At 37.8% G+C, this 18,658-nt stretch overlaps 1 protein-coding gene across 2 annotated transcripts in view; it reads left to right on the top strand.

Moving 5' to 3' along the window:
- LOC149530651 (uncharacterized) overlaps nt 1-18,658 on the top strand; it is a 142,923-nt gene that overhangs the window by 41,870 nt on the left and 82,395 nt on the right. For both annotated transcript variants that reach the window (XM_089810069.1, XM_089810070.1), the window contains exon 3: nt 18,515-18,613. In XM_089810069.1, the coding sequence (XP_089666195.1) occupies nt 18,515-18,613 (99 nt within the window). The remainder of the gene's footprint in view (nt 1-18,514; nt 18,614-18,658) is intronic.

The raw sequence follows: 18,658 nt of genomic DNA, 5'->3' as shown, positions 1-18,658 counted from the left end.
ATGTGTGGTCCCTTTTTCATACATCCATGATTTATAACTTTTATTTTATTTCCAACAAGCTATTAAACTAAGTTGTTTTTAAAATTGTTTCATAAAATAAAGCAACCTTAGTGACATGAATTTAAGTTCAATAATTCACTTGAGTTGTGGAAATTATTGAACAGCATTGAAATCAAAATATGACCTAACTGAAATGATAATGATGATAAATAATGAATATCTGGTTCGGTCAAGTGACCTAGAAATAGATACTCTCCAAAAATCTTTCACAACACACCAAAAGCCAGAAATCGTTTCAGAAAATGTAATAGGCGTCCACAAGAGTGATTGTGCTCACTTCCAACAACAAGCATCCCTTCTGACAAGGTTGGTGCTCATGGAGAGACAAAGCTAATTATATTGCTAAAGTGACAAAAAATGGGGAAACTGCATAAGATGTTTTTTCTTTTTATATTTCAATTTTTAATACTTGTTTTATCTAATGATTTCTTTTGTTGCTTTTTGGAACATTGATGAATCCAGTTAATGATTCCAGTAGCAATGATGACCTGATAAATAGTATCTTTGCATGATGAAATTCTTACAATCAACTGCTGTTAATAACACATTTGGTAGTAGATCACCTGCAGTTATTACTATATCAAGTTGTGACCTTTTATGCAAGGGTTGTGTCAATCATTGTAATGACAATTTTTTTTAGGTATATGAGACATGAATATGAAATAAAGGCATAGAATGAAATTAGAGTCAATTACCAAGAGTTATTGGAAGATGTTTGGAAGATACATTATAGTCCTCCAATGTACTCAATCAAGCAAGGAGGATGTACTTTGTCCGTTTAGTATCATGCATATTTTTTATAATGCTTGTGATTGCACATACATAGAATACTATCTAAGAATAAACTAATTGGCCTTGCATTTTGGGCCTAGGTGATGTTTCCTCGAGTAGAAATTAATTGTTGGGTTTAGTCTTGCTACACCTTGCAACCTAATGTTTGGAACCATCTCTAAATTCTTCATTGGAGGCGTTTGAGTTTGAATTCAACATTATATTCCTTCTTAGTGTTCTTTATATTGCTTCCAAGGATGGTCAATCTTTTTGTAGTTTGGGCATTTCACCTTCAGTTGTCTGGGAGAGGTTCGTTCTTGTTCTTTTTCTATGAATGACCTCTGATGACCAAGTCATCCTAAATGAATTTGAATCTTAAATGACCTCTGGTGACCGATATATTCTTAATGAATTTGAGGCTTTTTGCCTTACTTTTATTGACAACAAGACACTTATATTCTCCTCAAAGCTTCTACTTAGAAAACGTAGAGCTGATCAACATGACAAGGTTATCCCACTAATTTGACGACAAACACGACGAGGTTACGCACTAGTCCTCATTCTTCTTGATATCAACAGATGCCGATTGACTGATAACAATGCTAAATACTTTTTGATGCCTACTGACAGAATCACCATTAGATATAGCCAGGGAATAGAACCTTTGTTGTAGAAAAAGTTTGTTTACCAAGGACTTAATTTATCGAGTTCCATTCTTTTCCCAAAGTTTTTGTCGTGTTTCTGCTTGAAACATTTAAGAGCATTGGATGAACTAGGCAATGCTGAATCAAGCTTCTTGTAGTGCTATCAACCTTTGCCTAGACTTTTGCCAATGTGCTAGAGGGTTTTTGTCCAAAACTTTTAGGTCATAGATCTCTTCCAAAATAATTTTTCATCTTGAGCTTCTAGAAGTGAAACTTTTGATTATTTTACTTCTCAATCTCCATGTTTTTGGAAGTGCTTGCCATCTTTTTGTTCCTCAAAATAGATTCACCTACATTTTATGACCTTTTCACACATCGCTCCATTAGAAATAGAGACCTCCTACTTTTTGGTACACTTGGTATTTTTGGCTTTGGTTCTTGGTAATTTTGCATCAGTTTCTTGAAGATCTTAGTATAGATGTGAAATATTACTCGCTTGTGGTTCTAAAAGCGGAAATATTGTGAAATAAAGTGAATTGCACCTAGAATAAAGAGAAATTGATCTTTGAGAAGGAATGCCTCTGAAAATTTGAGTGTTTTGATGAACTTTCTATTTTTGAAAATTTCTATTTTTAGAAGTTTCAGTGCATCTCAGAATGACCTAATATTGAGTTTGGGAGACTTAATATCTTTAGAAAGTTCCATTGTGTCTTGGTTTGCCCTAATTTTGCATTTAAACAAACTTAGAGTTAGTACTTAATAGTAAGTCTATTTTTGACATGTGTAATGAGAATTGATAAAGAAATGAGCTGAAGGGTGTCCGTTTTTAAGTTTGAAAGGTTGAACAAGCCAAGAAGTTGGTCCAAAGTGCACTATGTTTGAAGGTACCTTTGAAAAACTCCCAAAAGAGGAAAAGGCTTGAAAATTCACAGTGTGGGAAAATTCCTTGACTCCATTTTATCAACTCCCAAAAATGGAAAAATGTGAAGTATTCGTTGTGTTGTATAAGAAAGAAGTGAAGATGAAAAATGGATAGATCTTTGAAAATCCATGGCACCTTCTAATATGCACCCAAATTGGAAAAGTAGAAAATTGACCAAAATGGCTAAGTGTGGATCAAAGGAGCATGGAGGAGTAAAAGAAATGAAGAGTGGAAAAATATTTGACCAAGCTCCAAATGCTCTCATGAGTGCTAGTTATCCACTGCCAAGGAATTGTGCTCAACACAAAATTTCCATAAGTTTCAGTGCTTCTCAAAATGACCTACTTTTGAGTTTGGAATATCTACTTTTGAATTTGGAATGACCTACTTTTGAAATCGTATCTCTGGCAATTTTTCAAATAAGATTGGAAGTTGATGTTTCATTAAATCACACACTTTATTTAGGTAATTGTGTCATTGCTCCAGGGAACATCCTGCTCCTCCAGCACATTGTGGTTAACATTAGAAAATCATTCAACAAACGTCTCATCTCCTTGCCCCACACAAATCCCATAAACATTCTCCAAGCTACTGTACAATAGTCGTGCTCCTTCATATGATGGTAATCTTACTCACCGTACCCGATACCTACAATCCATCACCCACAATACTCCTCCAAACACAACCCACTGCATGGTCTACTCTAATCAACATACAACCTTGCCATCGTATGGTCCTCCCACCATCATATGCTGTACGCCATCTATAACCCATGTACAACAACTCAAAGACTTCTTTGTACACCATATGATCACATATATATCGTACACCTAGGTTGGCTGCATATTTTCGTTGATCAAACAACCACAAAATACTCAGAGTTGCAGGTCAAAGTTGCCTTCAATGCCTAGTTAATAATACACAACATTACAGTGATACTAGAGCTAATGATTCCTAGCAGCCTATGGATAGTGAATGAACATTTATATCCGGAAATGAAGATGGTCCCACTCAGTTGATAGAATGGGAGATTGCAAGATCCCACTCCTGCCGAAGAAATGGCGTTACTAAGGGAGCTCTCAAGAAATCAGGCACAGACTAATGATACTCAACGACTCATGGAAGAAACATTATAGACATTAGCCAAGCGCAAAATATTTGGTGAACATAGTGATCACAACGTCAATTCAGTATCCAGAAAGGCAAATCCTCATCCGACACATTCTAGACCTTCAATGCCAACTTACCCTTGACGAATGGATGTACCTCACAAAGGAAGGGAACCAACTTTTGAGGAAGTGCTAGAACAATTACAAGAAGATTGGAGGAATACAAATATGGAAGGGGATATATCATACAAAGATTATGCAAAATTAAGAATGAGATACTCAAGGTGGTGGCAATCATGGGTATTTCAATGATGATCTCAAAAGGAAATTAAGGTATTTGTCGCATTCGATGGATTTGGATTAATGTTTGCACGTGCATGGGTAATGAAGACTAACACCTACTTCCAACTCAACCTGCCAGAAGAAGAAGTAATTAAATTTGCCACACCCCCTTGGAGGGAGTGACGCACGAATTGTGATATGATGACATGGTTATTGTGGGGCATGACTAGGTAAATACTTATGACGAGTTTATAGAAAGACTGATAGATCGGTGTAATGACAAAGATCTAGAACTCAATTTTAAAGAATTGGCACAAGGCAAACCGGGGCAGTGGACAATTACATCACGGAGTTTTAGAGACTTTGTACTGGTTACAAATATATTAGAGAGATAGTGGACTGTGCTATTCATGGATGGCTTAACAGAACCACTGAAAGGATGGATAAAAGCTTTCAATCCTGTCACTCTCTTGAAGGCTATTGAGAAGGCTCGAAGCATGGCATTATCATCAGTCTCATCTTCTTAGAGTTACTCACACACCAAACTGCTGTTGCCTCCAAAGGAAAAAGACAGCAAAACCATGCCAAAGAAGCCTACTTTGGATGAAGCTACCAGACAAGAACTTAGGAGGAGATAATTATGTTTCAACTGTAAGGAGTTGTGGCAACTAGGGCACAAATGTTTGGGGAAAGGAAAAATATACTGCATTGAGGTCATGTTGGATGGTGAGGAAGAACTAGAGCATTCAACACCTGAAGGGGATAAGAGACACAAGGTTCCCAAAGAGTTTAGTTTAAATTGTACAGAGAGGATAGCCGCACTTGTACAATATGGGGGCAATTGCTCTTGCGGGTAGCTCGAGGTGCACAATTTTTCGGGTACGAGGAACCCTCCTGGGATAGAGGGTCATAGTAATGCCGGATAGCGGAGCTACTCTAAATTTCATAAACTCATCACTTGTAAACAGAAGGGGTTCACCAATAGAAGCACATACCAGTTTTCAAGACAAGGTGGCCGAAGGAATACTTCTATCATGCACACTCCTAGTTCCTTAACTGAGTATTATCATGGGCAACCACACGGTGACGTAGGACTTTTTTATAGTGGATTTGGATGACATGGAGGTTATTCTCAAAATCTTGTAGATGGAAACTCTGCAAGAGTACACACAGAGGTTCAAGCGAATGGACTTCCCTTTCGTAGTTGATGGAAAGGTGGTCCTCGGTAGGATGGTGGATGAGGCTTTGGAGGAGGTTTCATCCCGTTGGATGGAGGCCATTTTCTGGCATGACGATGTTGCATGGGCTGCCCATTGCATAATTTCAACAAAACCTATAAACATGCAACATGCATACTATCAAAATGATATCCTTCAGGTCATCTTGGATAAACATGATAGGGCTTTTGCAAACATTCCACCTGTTATAACTCCCCATTGTGGTTTTGAGCACACCATCAAATTGGAAGCTGGCGCCAAGTCAATCATCACCACACCATATTACCATCCCATGAAGTTTAAAGATGAAATTGAAAAGACAATTGAGGGATTGCTCGACAAGGTATGGATTTGTCCTAGTTCTAGCTCCTTTCCATCATCAGTGCTATTGGTGAAAAAGAAGGATGAGACGTTACCCATGTTTGTAGACTACTGTGCGTTGAACAAGAAGACAATAAAAATAGATACCCTATTCCCAAGATCAATGAATTGCTTGATGAGTTGCATGATGCAATTTATTTTTCGAAAATAGATCTTCGCTCCATATTTCATCAAATCCACATGCAAGAACAAGGTGAGGAAAAAACAAATTTCTAGTGTCACTACGGACATTATGAGTTTCTGGTCATGCCATTTGGGTTAACGAATTTGCTAGCTACATTCTAGTCCTGCATGAATCACATCAACAAGCAATTGCATAAGTTCATGCTGGTATTTTTTGATGACATTCTTATTTACAGTAAAACATGGGATTTGTATTCGAGGCATCTAGATGAAGTCCTCAGTATTATGGAAGCCCAGAGGTTGTTCGCCAAGCAGTCCAATTGTGAAATTGGGATGACAAAAATATTATACCTCAAACATGTCATCAATAGATATGGAGTACATGTTCACCAAGGAAAAATTGAGGCTATTTTTGATTGGCCTCTGCGAAAAACACTCTCAGAGTTGCAAGGATTCGTTGGACTGTGCAGTTATTATAGAAGGTTTGTAAAAGGTTTCTTTCAGCTCAACGCACCCTTGACAAATCTAACGAAGAAAGGTCTTTTCCAGTAGAGTGAACAAGCACAACACACCTTTGATAAATTGAAGGAGGCAATTAGTACTTGTCCGGTTTTTGCATTTCCAGATTTTACCCAACCTTTCACCTTGGAGTGTGATGCCTCCAAGTAGGGCATTGACGTCGTTTTGATGTAGGATCGACATTCCTATTGAGTCTTAGGTTGCACAATTGGCAGAGATATTCTTTAGGGAGGTTTTTCGCTAACATGGGTTGCCCAAAAACATAGTGACAGGGATAGTCGACTTCTCAGCACCTTCTGGACAAAACTATTAATTTGGTGGGTACCAAGCTTTTGCCAGGTACCAGCTATCATCCTTAGACCAAGGGACAAACATAAGTTGTGAACAAATAGTTGGAGGGGTGCCCTCGGAAATGTGTTTCAACAAAACAATAGGCATGGGTGAAATGGATGCATCTAGGGGAATACTGATACAACACAGTTTATCACATATCGATCAGGATGGCGCCTTCCAAAGCACTCTATGGATATGAACAGCCTTCATTTGTGGACATGGTTTTGGGCAGCAACCATGCGCCTAGGGAAAATGATTGGCTACAGGAAGGACAAGACATTTTGAGGTTTTAGAAGGAAAATTTACAGAGGCACAAAATCAACAAAAGATATATGCCAGTAGGCATCGAATTGAAAGAAGTTTGGAGGTTGGTGATCTGGCATACTTCTGACTCCAGTCGCATAGACAGTCATCCCTTAAGATAGGAGGCCAAGAAAAGATAAGGCCATGTTTCTATGGTCCCTAGCAAATAACTTGCCGCATATGTGAGGTTGCCTATGAACTTGAGTTGTTAGAGGGAAGCGACATCCACAATGTCTTCCACGTATCTTGCTTGTAGATAGCAATGGGACAAAACATCACCGTTTATGCTGACCTGTCACCTCGCAACGAAGAAGAGAAACTAGTATTGGAATCTATCGAAATCCTTGACATGTCGGAGAGGAAATTGAGGAACACCATCAGCAAGGAATACTTAGTACGTTGGAAGCATTTGCCGCTTGACAATGCCACCTGAAAAGGTGAACAAGTTCTACGACATTTGGTTTTGCGTTTGCTTGAGGGCAAGTGAATTTTGGGATAGGACTGTAATGTCTCTGTCATAAAATAAATAGGGTATTAAAAATTTGTTTATGGGACCGATTGATTTAGAGTATCTCGGACCCATTTCTGTTTTTAATTATTTCGTAGGTGTTTGTCGTGCCTTGTGTTAGCACTGAGTTTCTCCCTCGACAGGGTATATATGTCTGTCGGGTTGTTTGTTTAGGTATGCGACTTTATTTGTTATTTGGTAATGCGAACCAATTAGGTTCTACTTGTGCGCCATTTTGGAAGTGAAAGACCTTCCCTACTTGGCCTGTTGTAGTTTCAGTGGGTGTCACCCCCACCCTATTTAGCCCTGTGTTACTTTGCTCAAATTTGGCAATTCTGAGTGCCATCATTGTTTGCTATTATAATTTATTGTTCATAAGACAAGTTGAATAGTTACTTTACATTGGTGAATATCTATGTATCTTTGGCAATTTCTTATATAAAATTGGAAGTTTATGTTTCATCAAATTGCACTCCATTTGGGTAATTCTGTCATTACTCCAAGAAACATCCTGCTTCTCTAGCAAATTGTGGTTAACATTAGAAAATCATTCAACAAATGCCTCATCTCCTTGACCCACGCAAATCCCGTAAACATTCTCCAAAATATCGTACGGTAGTCTAGCTCCTCCTTATGGTGGTAATCTTAGTCACCTTACCTAACACCCACATTCCACCACCCACAATACTCCTCCAAACACAACCAACCATACGGTCTCTTCTAATCATCGTACACGCTTGTCATCGTACAGTTCTCCCACCAGCATACACTATACACCATCTATAACCCACATACAACAACTCAAAGACTTCTCTGTACATTGTACGGTCACATATATACCGTACACCCAGTTTGGCCCCATATTGTCATTGACCATACTGCCATAGAAATTTCAAAGTTGATTCTATAGTGCCAAGGATTATGTTGCAAACATGAAAATCATTCTCGCATTCTAAATAGTGCTCTAGAGTGTTGATTCACTATGGTCGGAATTTCCTTGTAATGCAAAATCCACTACCCAGTCTCGTTTGCGCCCATGAGCACTATGTCAGTGTCGGGGAATTTTAAAGAAAATAAAAAATCCTTCAACCTTGTTCATATGCACCTTAGAGCATTAGTTCACCATTGGCATGGATTTGTACCCAACACAAGAATTCCTTCAACCATGCTAAAGTATGCCCATGAGTGCTAAAACACCTTGGTCAAGGAATATGTTCCAACAAAAAAAAATATGTACCCATTTCTGATTTACACCAAGGAAGTGGTTGGAAGAAATGGGTTTTTTTTCCTAGGCAAGTGATTTTTCTTATGCTTCAAGTGCATCCAAGATCACAATGTTGGAAGTAATGGAAATTTATTTAAGTATGAAGCCCACTTTCCTATCTAATTGGCACCCAAGAGAAAGAGTTGCAAGGGTTGATTCAAAATTGGCTAATTGTGAAAAGTCTAAGGTCAAGATCGAGCAAATAATGAAATTAATTTTTTTTCTCCTAAGATGGAAAATCCTTTTTCATGTCTAAATGGCACCTCAAATATATAAATTATGAAACATTGAAAAGAATAATAAACATGCCGAAATTTGAAAATTTTCACCGTCTTTCTCAAATGTGCCCATGATATAACAAGTGTAATGATGAAGTTAAATGCCCAAATTGGAATCTTTTAAAATAATAGAAATTGCATGACACATAGCATTAAACATAAGAAGATTTCTACTCCTATGCCAAAGGCATACGAATTGTAGAATGTCTGCAATAATAGTTTGAATCTTAGTTTGATCCTATGGATTGTCTCTGATATGCCCATCCATGAATAACACGATCCGATGCTCTTCGAGATTTCCTTGACTAGTAGTGATAGCCTTTGGAACTCTGTGATGTAAGTGTCTACTCTACTTGTTTGTCTCAACTGTGCCAAATCTTTGAAGTTAAGTTCAAGGTCCTTGTCATCGAAATGGTCGATTAGTCTCTCAATGAACTCGGTGTAAGAGATTACTTGGTTGTGGCCGAGAGTGACTAATCCATGGTGCTACCATTTATGCGCCACTCCTAGATGGAGTGCTCCGAACTTGATTGCTTCCTCTTTGGGCATCAATTGATCTGAAGATAGGTGTTTTCCTTATGAACCTATGCCTATGTAGCGATATCTCCAGATCCATCAAATGGTGATAAGTTCACTTTTCTGATCTTTCTCCTGAGATCATCTCTAAAACAACCATGATTTCCCTCGCATGAATTTCTCATTCTTAGATCAACATAGTCTTTGTAGTGCATATTGCGTTCCACATTCGTGTTCCTCCAATCTTCTCGAAGTTGTTCTTGCATTTCCTAGAAGTTGGGCTCTTGTTCTTTGCGTAGTACTTCCATCCATGGAGGGAAAATTTGTATAGAAGGTCGAGAGCGAGGGGGTTGCAGGTTTGTCCTTACCATTACAGAGTTGTTGATATGCCCATTTTGTTCTCTGATTGCGTTCCCCTCAGCCAATTTTTGTAATGCTTCCTACATAAGCCGTTGGGTTTCGTTTATCTAAATTTGGTTTCGATTGAGCTCTCTTAGAATATTTATGAGTCTTGTCATAGGATCTCGTGGATCACCCATTCTACCAACAAAGTGATCTCACCTTCTTCTTCAGGTCTAAACTCGCACTCACTTCCACAGGTTGGTAGAATCGCTGGCTCTAATACCACCGTAATGTTTTGCACCCATTAGTATATGGAAACTTGTCGCAAATTTCTATATCCCCTTGTTTGTAATTGTCAGGTGGTTGTCAAAATGAGTGATCTGGACACACATATGAGGATTGTATAGGGTGAGAGTTGAAGATGGTTGTACAATGTGTTATGGATAACTGAACAATGTACCTAGTTGACTGTATAGGTGCTAACAACCGTTGTGATGCTCATGTGCATACTATGTTAATGAGAGTGTTGTACAGTTGAAGTGAATCTTAACAAGAAGTAGGGTAGCCAACAAAGGCCATACAATGGATGTATGTCATTGGGTGCCGCACGGTGCTGGGGGTACAATGTGCACAGTTCCATATGAAGGTGGAGGAAAAATGCATCGTGGATGGAATGTAGTATCAAAGTATGACATTGACACTTTTCGACATTGCCCCAATTATCGAAGTGTGGTTGCAAAATAAATTACGTCTCCTTAGATGATGCCAAACAAACAAATAATATTTGCCACCTAATATAGGAAGAACATAGAGAGATATGCTGAATAGAAGTTATATTTACAAACAAGGATGGTGCTCTGATCTAAGCAAAGTAATACAAAGAATGGAATAGGCTAAGGATTGAATCCGACTGAAACTCGTGATAGCTAAGTAGGGAAGCTTTTTCACTTCTGAAAAGGCGAACAACACTATGACAAACACCTACGCCTACGAAAAATTAAAGATGGGGCAGAGTATACACAAATCTATCGGGATCCCAAATAAATATATAATTTTATTTTTATTTAATGACGGGGATATTACAATTGTACTGCAGATTGTGGCACGTTTCTATCATCACACAGCTCCCTAGTAAGCTGACCCATAAGGGTGCATTTGAGTCAACTACTTAGGCATAGAAGTGCTTTTAGAAGTTCAAACAGATTATGACATCATACTTAGGGCTAATATTGCCAGACTTTTCTAGGCCATTTGAGTTGCATTGTGATGCCTTAGGTGAGGGTATTTGTGTTGTTCTTTCCCAAGATTTCCATCCCATTGTATTTGAGAGCAACAAGCTCAAGGGTCCCAAGAGATCATCTACTGTGTACGATAAGGAGATGTCCATTATGCATGTTTTGGCCAAATTCCGACAGTACTTGGTAGCAAATTTTGCATTAAGACTGATCATAATTGCTTGAAGCATTTCTATAGACAACGAGATCTTAATGAGAGGCAACAAAAGTGGGTCAGCAAACTGTAGTCCTATGATTTTGATGTTTCTTATATTAAGGGTACACAGAATGTAGTTGCCAACACATTCTCACGGAGACCCCACTTTTGTGTGAATACTGAGATATCTGAGGATTGGAGATACTTGATCCTTGCAAAGTATGTTAGGGATAAGTGGGCAACTGTTATTGTTGATAGGAACGTACAGAACATCAGATACACCCTTGCAAATGAGTTGATCATTTGCTAGGGGAGGATCTATTTTGTCCCAGGATTAGGTGTGAAACATTATATTGCGGGCCTTTCATGATTCTCCATCGGCTGAACATTTCAGGTTCTTTAAGACTTATAAACAGATTCAGGAAAGGTTCACATGGAAGTTAGATGTGCAACAGTTTGTCACAGAGTACTCTGTTTGTCGACAAAATAAACAGGAGCATACCTATCTAGTCGAGTTGCTACAGCCACTTCCCATTCGTGAGAGGAAGTAGGAATGTTTATCCATATAATTGTGGGCTTGCCGAAGGCCCAAGGTAGAGACTGCATCTATGTGGTGGTGGATCGCCTTATGAAATATGCACACTTCTTTCCAATCACCACTGTATTTGCAACTACACAGATAGATGAGTTGTTCTTCTGGGAGGTTTTAAAATTGCATGGTCTATCCTGGATCATTGTTAGTGACCGAGATAGCATTTTATGAGTAACTTCCGACAAGAGTTGTTCATATTATGTGGGACAAAGTTCACTCCAAGCACTAGTTACCACCCTCATACTGATGGTCAGACTGAGATTGTTAATAAATAGGTGGAGGGCTATATGCGAAATTATGTATTGGCACAACATTGAGCTTGGGTGAAGTAGATATACCTATGTGAGTATCGTTATAATTCTACTTACCACATGTCTACTTAGATGTGCCTTTTTAGAGCCTTGTACGAGTATGATCCCCTGAGTTTCATGGATTTGTTGTTCTGTAACAGTAGGGTACCCAATGTAGGAGATTCACTATAGGACAGTCCAGATGTCATGAGGTCCTTGAGAGAGAACATTCAAAGGGCACAGAAGTAGCAAAAGCAAAATGCTGATTAGAGGACTACTCGTTCTTTTCAGGTGGGAGATATGATGTACTTGATGTTGCAACCTTATAGGCAGCCTTCCATTACGGAGAGTGGAGCTAAGTAGCACCAATCTTGCTATTATGGCCCCTTTTGTGTGGTTAGACGTGTGGGAGAGGTAGCCTATGAGCTTGAGTTGCTAGAGGTCAGAGCTCATTATGCATTTCATGTATCACGACTCAAGAAGGCGTTAGGCATGCACGTTGTCCCATCTTCTACTTTACACCCATTGGATGATGAGGGGAGATTAGAGCTGATCCTTGAGGCTATACTGGATACTAGGAAGAGGCATTTGTGTCGACGAATCATCAGAGAGTTTCTGGTAAAGTGGTAGGGTCTTCCAAATGAGGATGCCACTTGGGAGCTTGAGGATATACTTCAGCACCCTAGATTGCGATTGCTTGGGTCAAGCAATCTTGGGGAGGGAGGACTATAACGTCTCCAATTTAGCAAGTTCCAATAGCTTGGCAATGTCAGTTCATCATCGCGACCCTCGAGAGTTGGCACTATGCTTTGAGGGTCTCAATGGAGTGGCTTGCCATTTATAGTAAGTCGATTATGCAGAGTTGCTATTTTTAGCAATGCAGTTGTGGCACCTTGGGATTTGGCTTCTTCAGTGATTGATTGGGCTTCATTTTTGAATAGCATATTGTAAGTTATTTTGTTAAGTTATATTTTATGAATATCTTAGAAGTCTTCATTATGATTTAATGGTGTGAAGTTGAAGACTCTCAAGTGAAAAGTGTAACCAAGAAGCCAAATGGTGTCTATTGTCTTGAGGAAGATTAAGCTTTGCAAATATAATAAAAGGACTTCACGAGACAAATCAATTCGTTCGTGATTGCATTTTTATTTTGATTAAGTTTCTATCGAAGGGTTTGGGTGTGGTTTTGAAGAAAAGCTGTAATTCCTCCATTGCACTTTGAGCTGATCTAATAGCAATGAATTGTGTTATTGCTAAAGGATTGTTTTACATCAATTAGTGACTGGGATGGTGCTGTTGTATGCCATTCCAGAGCATCTACCTGCTTCAATTTGATGAAGGGAAGGTGCTGTCATTCTTGGCAAGAATTAGAGCAATTCCTTGCAATCAACATCATTCTTTCTGAGTTAATTGAGGCTGCAAATAACCTATCTGTGGCAGCGATTGGAATTTACTTTTGGCCTGCGTTCACTGTTTGGAAGCCGTGTTTAGCAGCAGTCAAAATGTTGGTGCTTGGCGTCAACAATCAAATAATAAGCTGCAATGTTGGTCTGCAATTTGGGGTTAAAAAGGCAACATTGGATTGCAATCTGCATAGCAACTTCATTGATATCTTCCAGGTTCCCTTGAAAGTCAATTTGCTTCTACATTTTTGTTGATATTTAATGCAGACATCATATTTGCAATTGAATTTTATTATACGGGCAAGCCATAATAGTTTTGGATAATTGCTTTCAATAATTGTATTTATTTTCTTAAGCATTTCTATATATCCTAAAAATTACAAAAAAAAAAAGCAAAGATATTCAAAATTCAAAAAATTGCAAAATGTTTGAAAAAAACAAAACATCTATCTGGCATAGTGCTTGAGTGAGCTAGTAGGACTCTTACATTTGAGGAGAGAAGTATGGTCATCCAACTGCTTGATTGTTCCATGCCTGAAATAGTAGATCTTGGTATGATATCTAGACCAATCATAAAATTCATAAGATGGTGGGTGGAGCGTTAGGTAAGTAGATTAAAGACAAGTAATGTCTCCCTGACACATGACTTAATGGGAGATCAAGAGCCACAAGATGATAAACCCAGGCTGTCATCATAAGTTAGAATTGAAGGAGGAAAAAAATCATTAGAAATTATTAAACAAGAAAAAGAGAAGAGTGTTGCCCAAAATGTGCAACTGAGGAAAAGGCTAGACACACCAAGTGATAGGCCTACACAAAAGAGGCAAAGGTCTGAAGTATCACTATCATTGTCCAATAGGACCCCAAGATTGCAAGAGATTGACTCTTTCATAGGGAAAGAGGTTGGAAGCAATAGAAATCGAAGGTCACACGAAGATCAAATAACTCTAGTGGTACAAGATAGACAAAGTATCAATGCCTTTCAGGAATTTTTGTAGCAGGGACATCAAAAGCAAGGACCTACTAGTGAAGAATGCCTTGATACAATGTTAGATGAAGATCTAGGAGGAGCAAAAGTTCCCATTACAAATGAAATCCACGTTGAAGTAAGAGCAAGCATAGGTTCACAAGCAACATTCAACCACTCTAGGATAGTTGTGGGAGAGATAAAGAAAGATCCCAAGAGATTAATACTAATTCTTGGGTAGGATCAATAAGCCAATAGGGAAGGGCAATAAAGAAAAGCTCTCTATGGTCACAGGGATGCATCTAGATCTAGAATTTTCATGAAGTAGTGCAAAAAGTGGATAAGGTTGAGGATGAAACCACCCTAGAGGAGTACGATGTGGCAACAATTGACATAGGGTGTGCCACTAACGATTAGGTGATGGAGGAATTCGACGATTCCACTTGGGCACTCAAAGAAAGGATGAAGAAGATGGAAGATACATGAATTAAAAAATGAGAAAAAGCCATTGTGTATGTATTGACAACATTTGGCAAATCCGGATAGTTAGGAAGATCAGACATTTGCTTCCGCTATAGCGCTTACAAAAGAATTAGTGGGTGACATTGAAAGATGAGTAGAGCTGCCCAAGGCGCTGGAAAGTGGGTAAAGGGTGTTCAGGATATTGCAAGCAAATTTGTTGGTGATCTAATCCAGATGCATGGAACAACCTTGGCTATCCTTTGTAGAACATGTGTGAGTGAAATGTGGGAAGACACCCATATTTATCAAAACAAAGACCATCCTAGACTTGGAGGTGTCGATGGAGACTCCTACACAAATATTGATAGATGATGGGGTGGTAATAGAACGTGAAACCTATGAATTTGCTCAATAGTATAGTTCAGTGACCATAGGGAAATAGTTGTTGAAGAAGTCAAATGAAGAATCAACTTGACTAGGGAAGAAGATCATAAGTATTTAAGAAGGAATCCTTAATTCTATTGAGGCAATGTTCGGAAACAACCTAGCTAATGAAGAAGTGACAATAGGAAGATTGAAAAGCAAATTGGAAGAATTTTTCAGTACATAGTCTTTGGCAGAAGATTTCAAGACTATTTCCACATTCTCGAGCATCATATTGAGAATTCTGGAGTTAATGTCAAGTTGGGAGAACCTCAACAAGCGTTAATGCGAAAGTCATTATGGAATTCAAATAGGGAGTCACGCCAAGTGTCTACGTGGATGAGTTGGAGATAGTTGTGTCTAGATTCTTAACATTTAAGGAAAAGAATCAAGCTTGAGATATTCTGGTAAAGTTTGTATTTAATGCTGAAAGTAATCTTGCCTCCAATATGGGTTTAGTTTGACCACTCTCCAACTAAGTGGCTGACCCATTTCTTATTGGTCCATGTGGACCTACCTATTTATGATATATTATCCTCTCTTGACCTAAATCTAATTAGGGCTTATGTGGCAAAATCTCAGCCACTCATTGTAATTTGATCGTGGCTGCCCATTGAAATCTTGGGGCTTATGCAAGGGGCTCACTCCTAATTTGAAATGGAATGAACTTTGGATGTTGTTGCTAAGAGCTACTAGAATAAAAGAATTTTGTAGAAGTTTGGTGATAACTTGAAGTGTTTTGTAGCTTGCATGGTTTCTTTGTTCCCTCAGATTAGATTTGATTTCAAGTTGTTAGATGAATGAGATTGGTAATGTTGTGATGGTGAAATCGTTTTCTCATACCCTTTTGCAATTAGATGATTTTTACGTGCTGTATAATTTTGGTCATGAGCTTTTATGTGGATGTTTGACTAGTATCATTGAATTTGCATTGTTCCACGATGGTGCTTATTTGTGATACAAATCTTTCTTGCTCAACCCTTGAAGATTGCACCTCCTTTGTGTAGTTTATTTGGGTAAGCAAAGTATGGCAGATCTCATCAAAGCAATCATTATACTTAAAGGTCTTAGGATTAGAATATAACTTCTTAACCCTATCTCATTTACTTTAAACATATTTTGTGGAAACATCTTGAAATACTAATTGCTAGATCAATCAAAAAGCTCCCTAAACCAAAATCGCTCTATGCTACCAACATATCACGACAACCATTGAGCTTATGTACAAGTTAAGACCTGACATAAAAGAACCTTGAAATCACTTGTATGATCTTCCACAATCTTATCATACATGGGATTTTGCTCAAGAGAGGATAGGATACGTTGGTATTTTATTTTGTTTTGGTGTGGTCACAAAACACCCATCAGCACTACACAAAGCTCCTACTAAAACCAAGAATAAAAAATAGCCAAGATGTTCTTCTCTCACAGGTGTAACAAGCAAACTATCTTTGACACCAAATGAAAGAAATTGCCTAATCTAATAAGCAAAGTATTGTAGGTTAGGTTACAAAATCTTTAAATTTTCAGCAACATAACAAGTAAATACATATTACACAAGAATTTAGCATTGACGAATGAAACACCAAATGTACTTTTGAAAATCCTGATAGTGAATAACTAGCAAAAGCAACACTCACCGTATCAACTCAGTTGTACAAAACACATTAAAATATTCCTTGCCTATCAAAACCCTAGTCCATTGGCAATTATTAGAGGCATGCCACTATAGGAAACGGTGAAACTCTATTCTAATGATATAAAATTGTAATGTCCCTATTTTAGCTCATCATGGTTGGTAGTTTGGTTTAGCCTATCATTGGCCCCCATAGGCTAAGTCGGTTAGGGGGTCTCAGTTGGCAAAACCAGAGGTTAGTTCCCATTTCAAAGGACATGAGAGTTCGGGATTGCTCTTTGATTGGTTCAATTAAGCACACTTACTGTTTATAGTACGTGTCTGTTTCAGGAAAGTCAAGGTTCCTAATTATAGAAGTTCACCTCAGTAGGTTCTGAGTAGTGTTGAGCTTTGGCATCTTTGGCTTGAGCAGTTATTTAGGGACACTATTCATAGTAAGTTAGATTTGCAAAGCTACTAATTTTGGCAAAGCACCTGGTCACATTGCTTATGCACTTGTCTATCATGATTCCTAGTTAACTCAGTGATTTAAAGTTGATGGCACAAATTCATATTATTAAATAATTAATAAAGTAAATTTTATTAATAATTTATTATAAAGTCTATTATAGAGTTATAAAGTAAATGGGGGCCATGAGAGGTGCAGTAAAGTGCATCAATTGATTACATTAGTTGAGCATCTAAACCGAGGAGGTTATAAAGTGATATTATAATGTTAATTCAAGCAATTTAACAAGTTGTCAATGTAACTTTAATTGATAAGTCTCTTTAATCGAACCTTGTGAAGGATTTATAAAAAGGGCAAAGTGCAAATTGAATTCATTATGCATACTAACTTTTTGATTCTTTTGGGGAAGTTCTGGGAATTATGACTGAGACAAGGGTTTCTGCACATCATCAGCATTGGAGAGTGACAATTCTTCAATGTTTTCAGCAATTTGAAATGGCGAAACACCCATTGAATTTTGCATATTAGTGATGGCCTCATTCTGGATTTATATTTGTGACAAATTGAAGTAGATTTAAAGTGAATTCAATAAAGGTGATGGCATTTTTTTAGCTTGGCATGAATTTTGAGGTGGAGAAATCAATTTGGAGTCGCTGTTTTTGGAGCCCTTTAGTGCTGCTTTTCAATATCAGACCTGGGAAAGTAAAAATAAAAAAAATGGGTATATTTGGAATTAGATATATAATCACTTTTTATGAACTGGGTTGTCTTTTGTTTATTGAAAAAGTGATTGTTTAGGTGGGAAATAAAATATAGGATTTTCAGACTCATTTCATGGTGAAATCAGAACTTTTTAATTTATGTGTTGTTATAATTTACGATATCATGCAAGATTTGTATAAATGAATGTGAATGAGAACTTGGGGTACTTATAATGGAATTAGAGCTTGCATGCAAAGTGTTTTCCAAAATGTCTAACATATAAAGTTGAAAATCCAAATCAGACTTGAGACAATATCCTAGTGTGGGATATTACAAAAACTATGAGTATAAAACCATGAGTCAGAATACCACCTTCAAAAATGTGAATTATCCTACACATTTCATATAAATTTATTTGTACTTGCTACTTTTTGCTTTTAATACCATTGAATTGTGATCTTTTATGCAAGGAAACTATAACAAACCTCAAGTGGACTGCTTTAAATTATGTCAATATTTAAATACTACTTTCTGGAAGATGTTTGGTCATAGATGTATCATGTAACTGACTCACTGTTTTTTTGACAGGCCATTGAAGGAGATTGTAAATTTGTCACAAAACATTAGTGCAGCTTACATCAGTGATATGACTGATGTTATCAATCATTGGCATTTGCTTTTTAATTGGTAAGCAAACAATTAACACTAGAATTAAGACTGGAGAAACATTCA

Source organism: Cupressus sempervirens, chromosome 11 (genome assembly GCF_028749045.1).
Source record: "Cupressus sempervirens isolate cs-2001-9-10 chromosome 11, ASM2874904v1, whole genome shotgun sequence".
Classification (NCBI taxonomy): Eukaryota; Viridiplantae; Streptophyta; class Pinopsida; order Cupressales; family Cupressaceae; genus Cupressus; species Cupressus sempervirens.
Note: the sequence above shows the minus strand (reverse complement) of the source record. Positions and strands in the feature narration are given on the sequence as shown.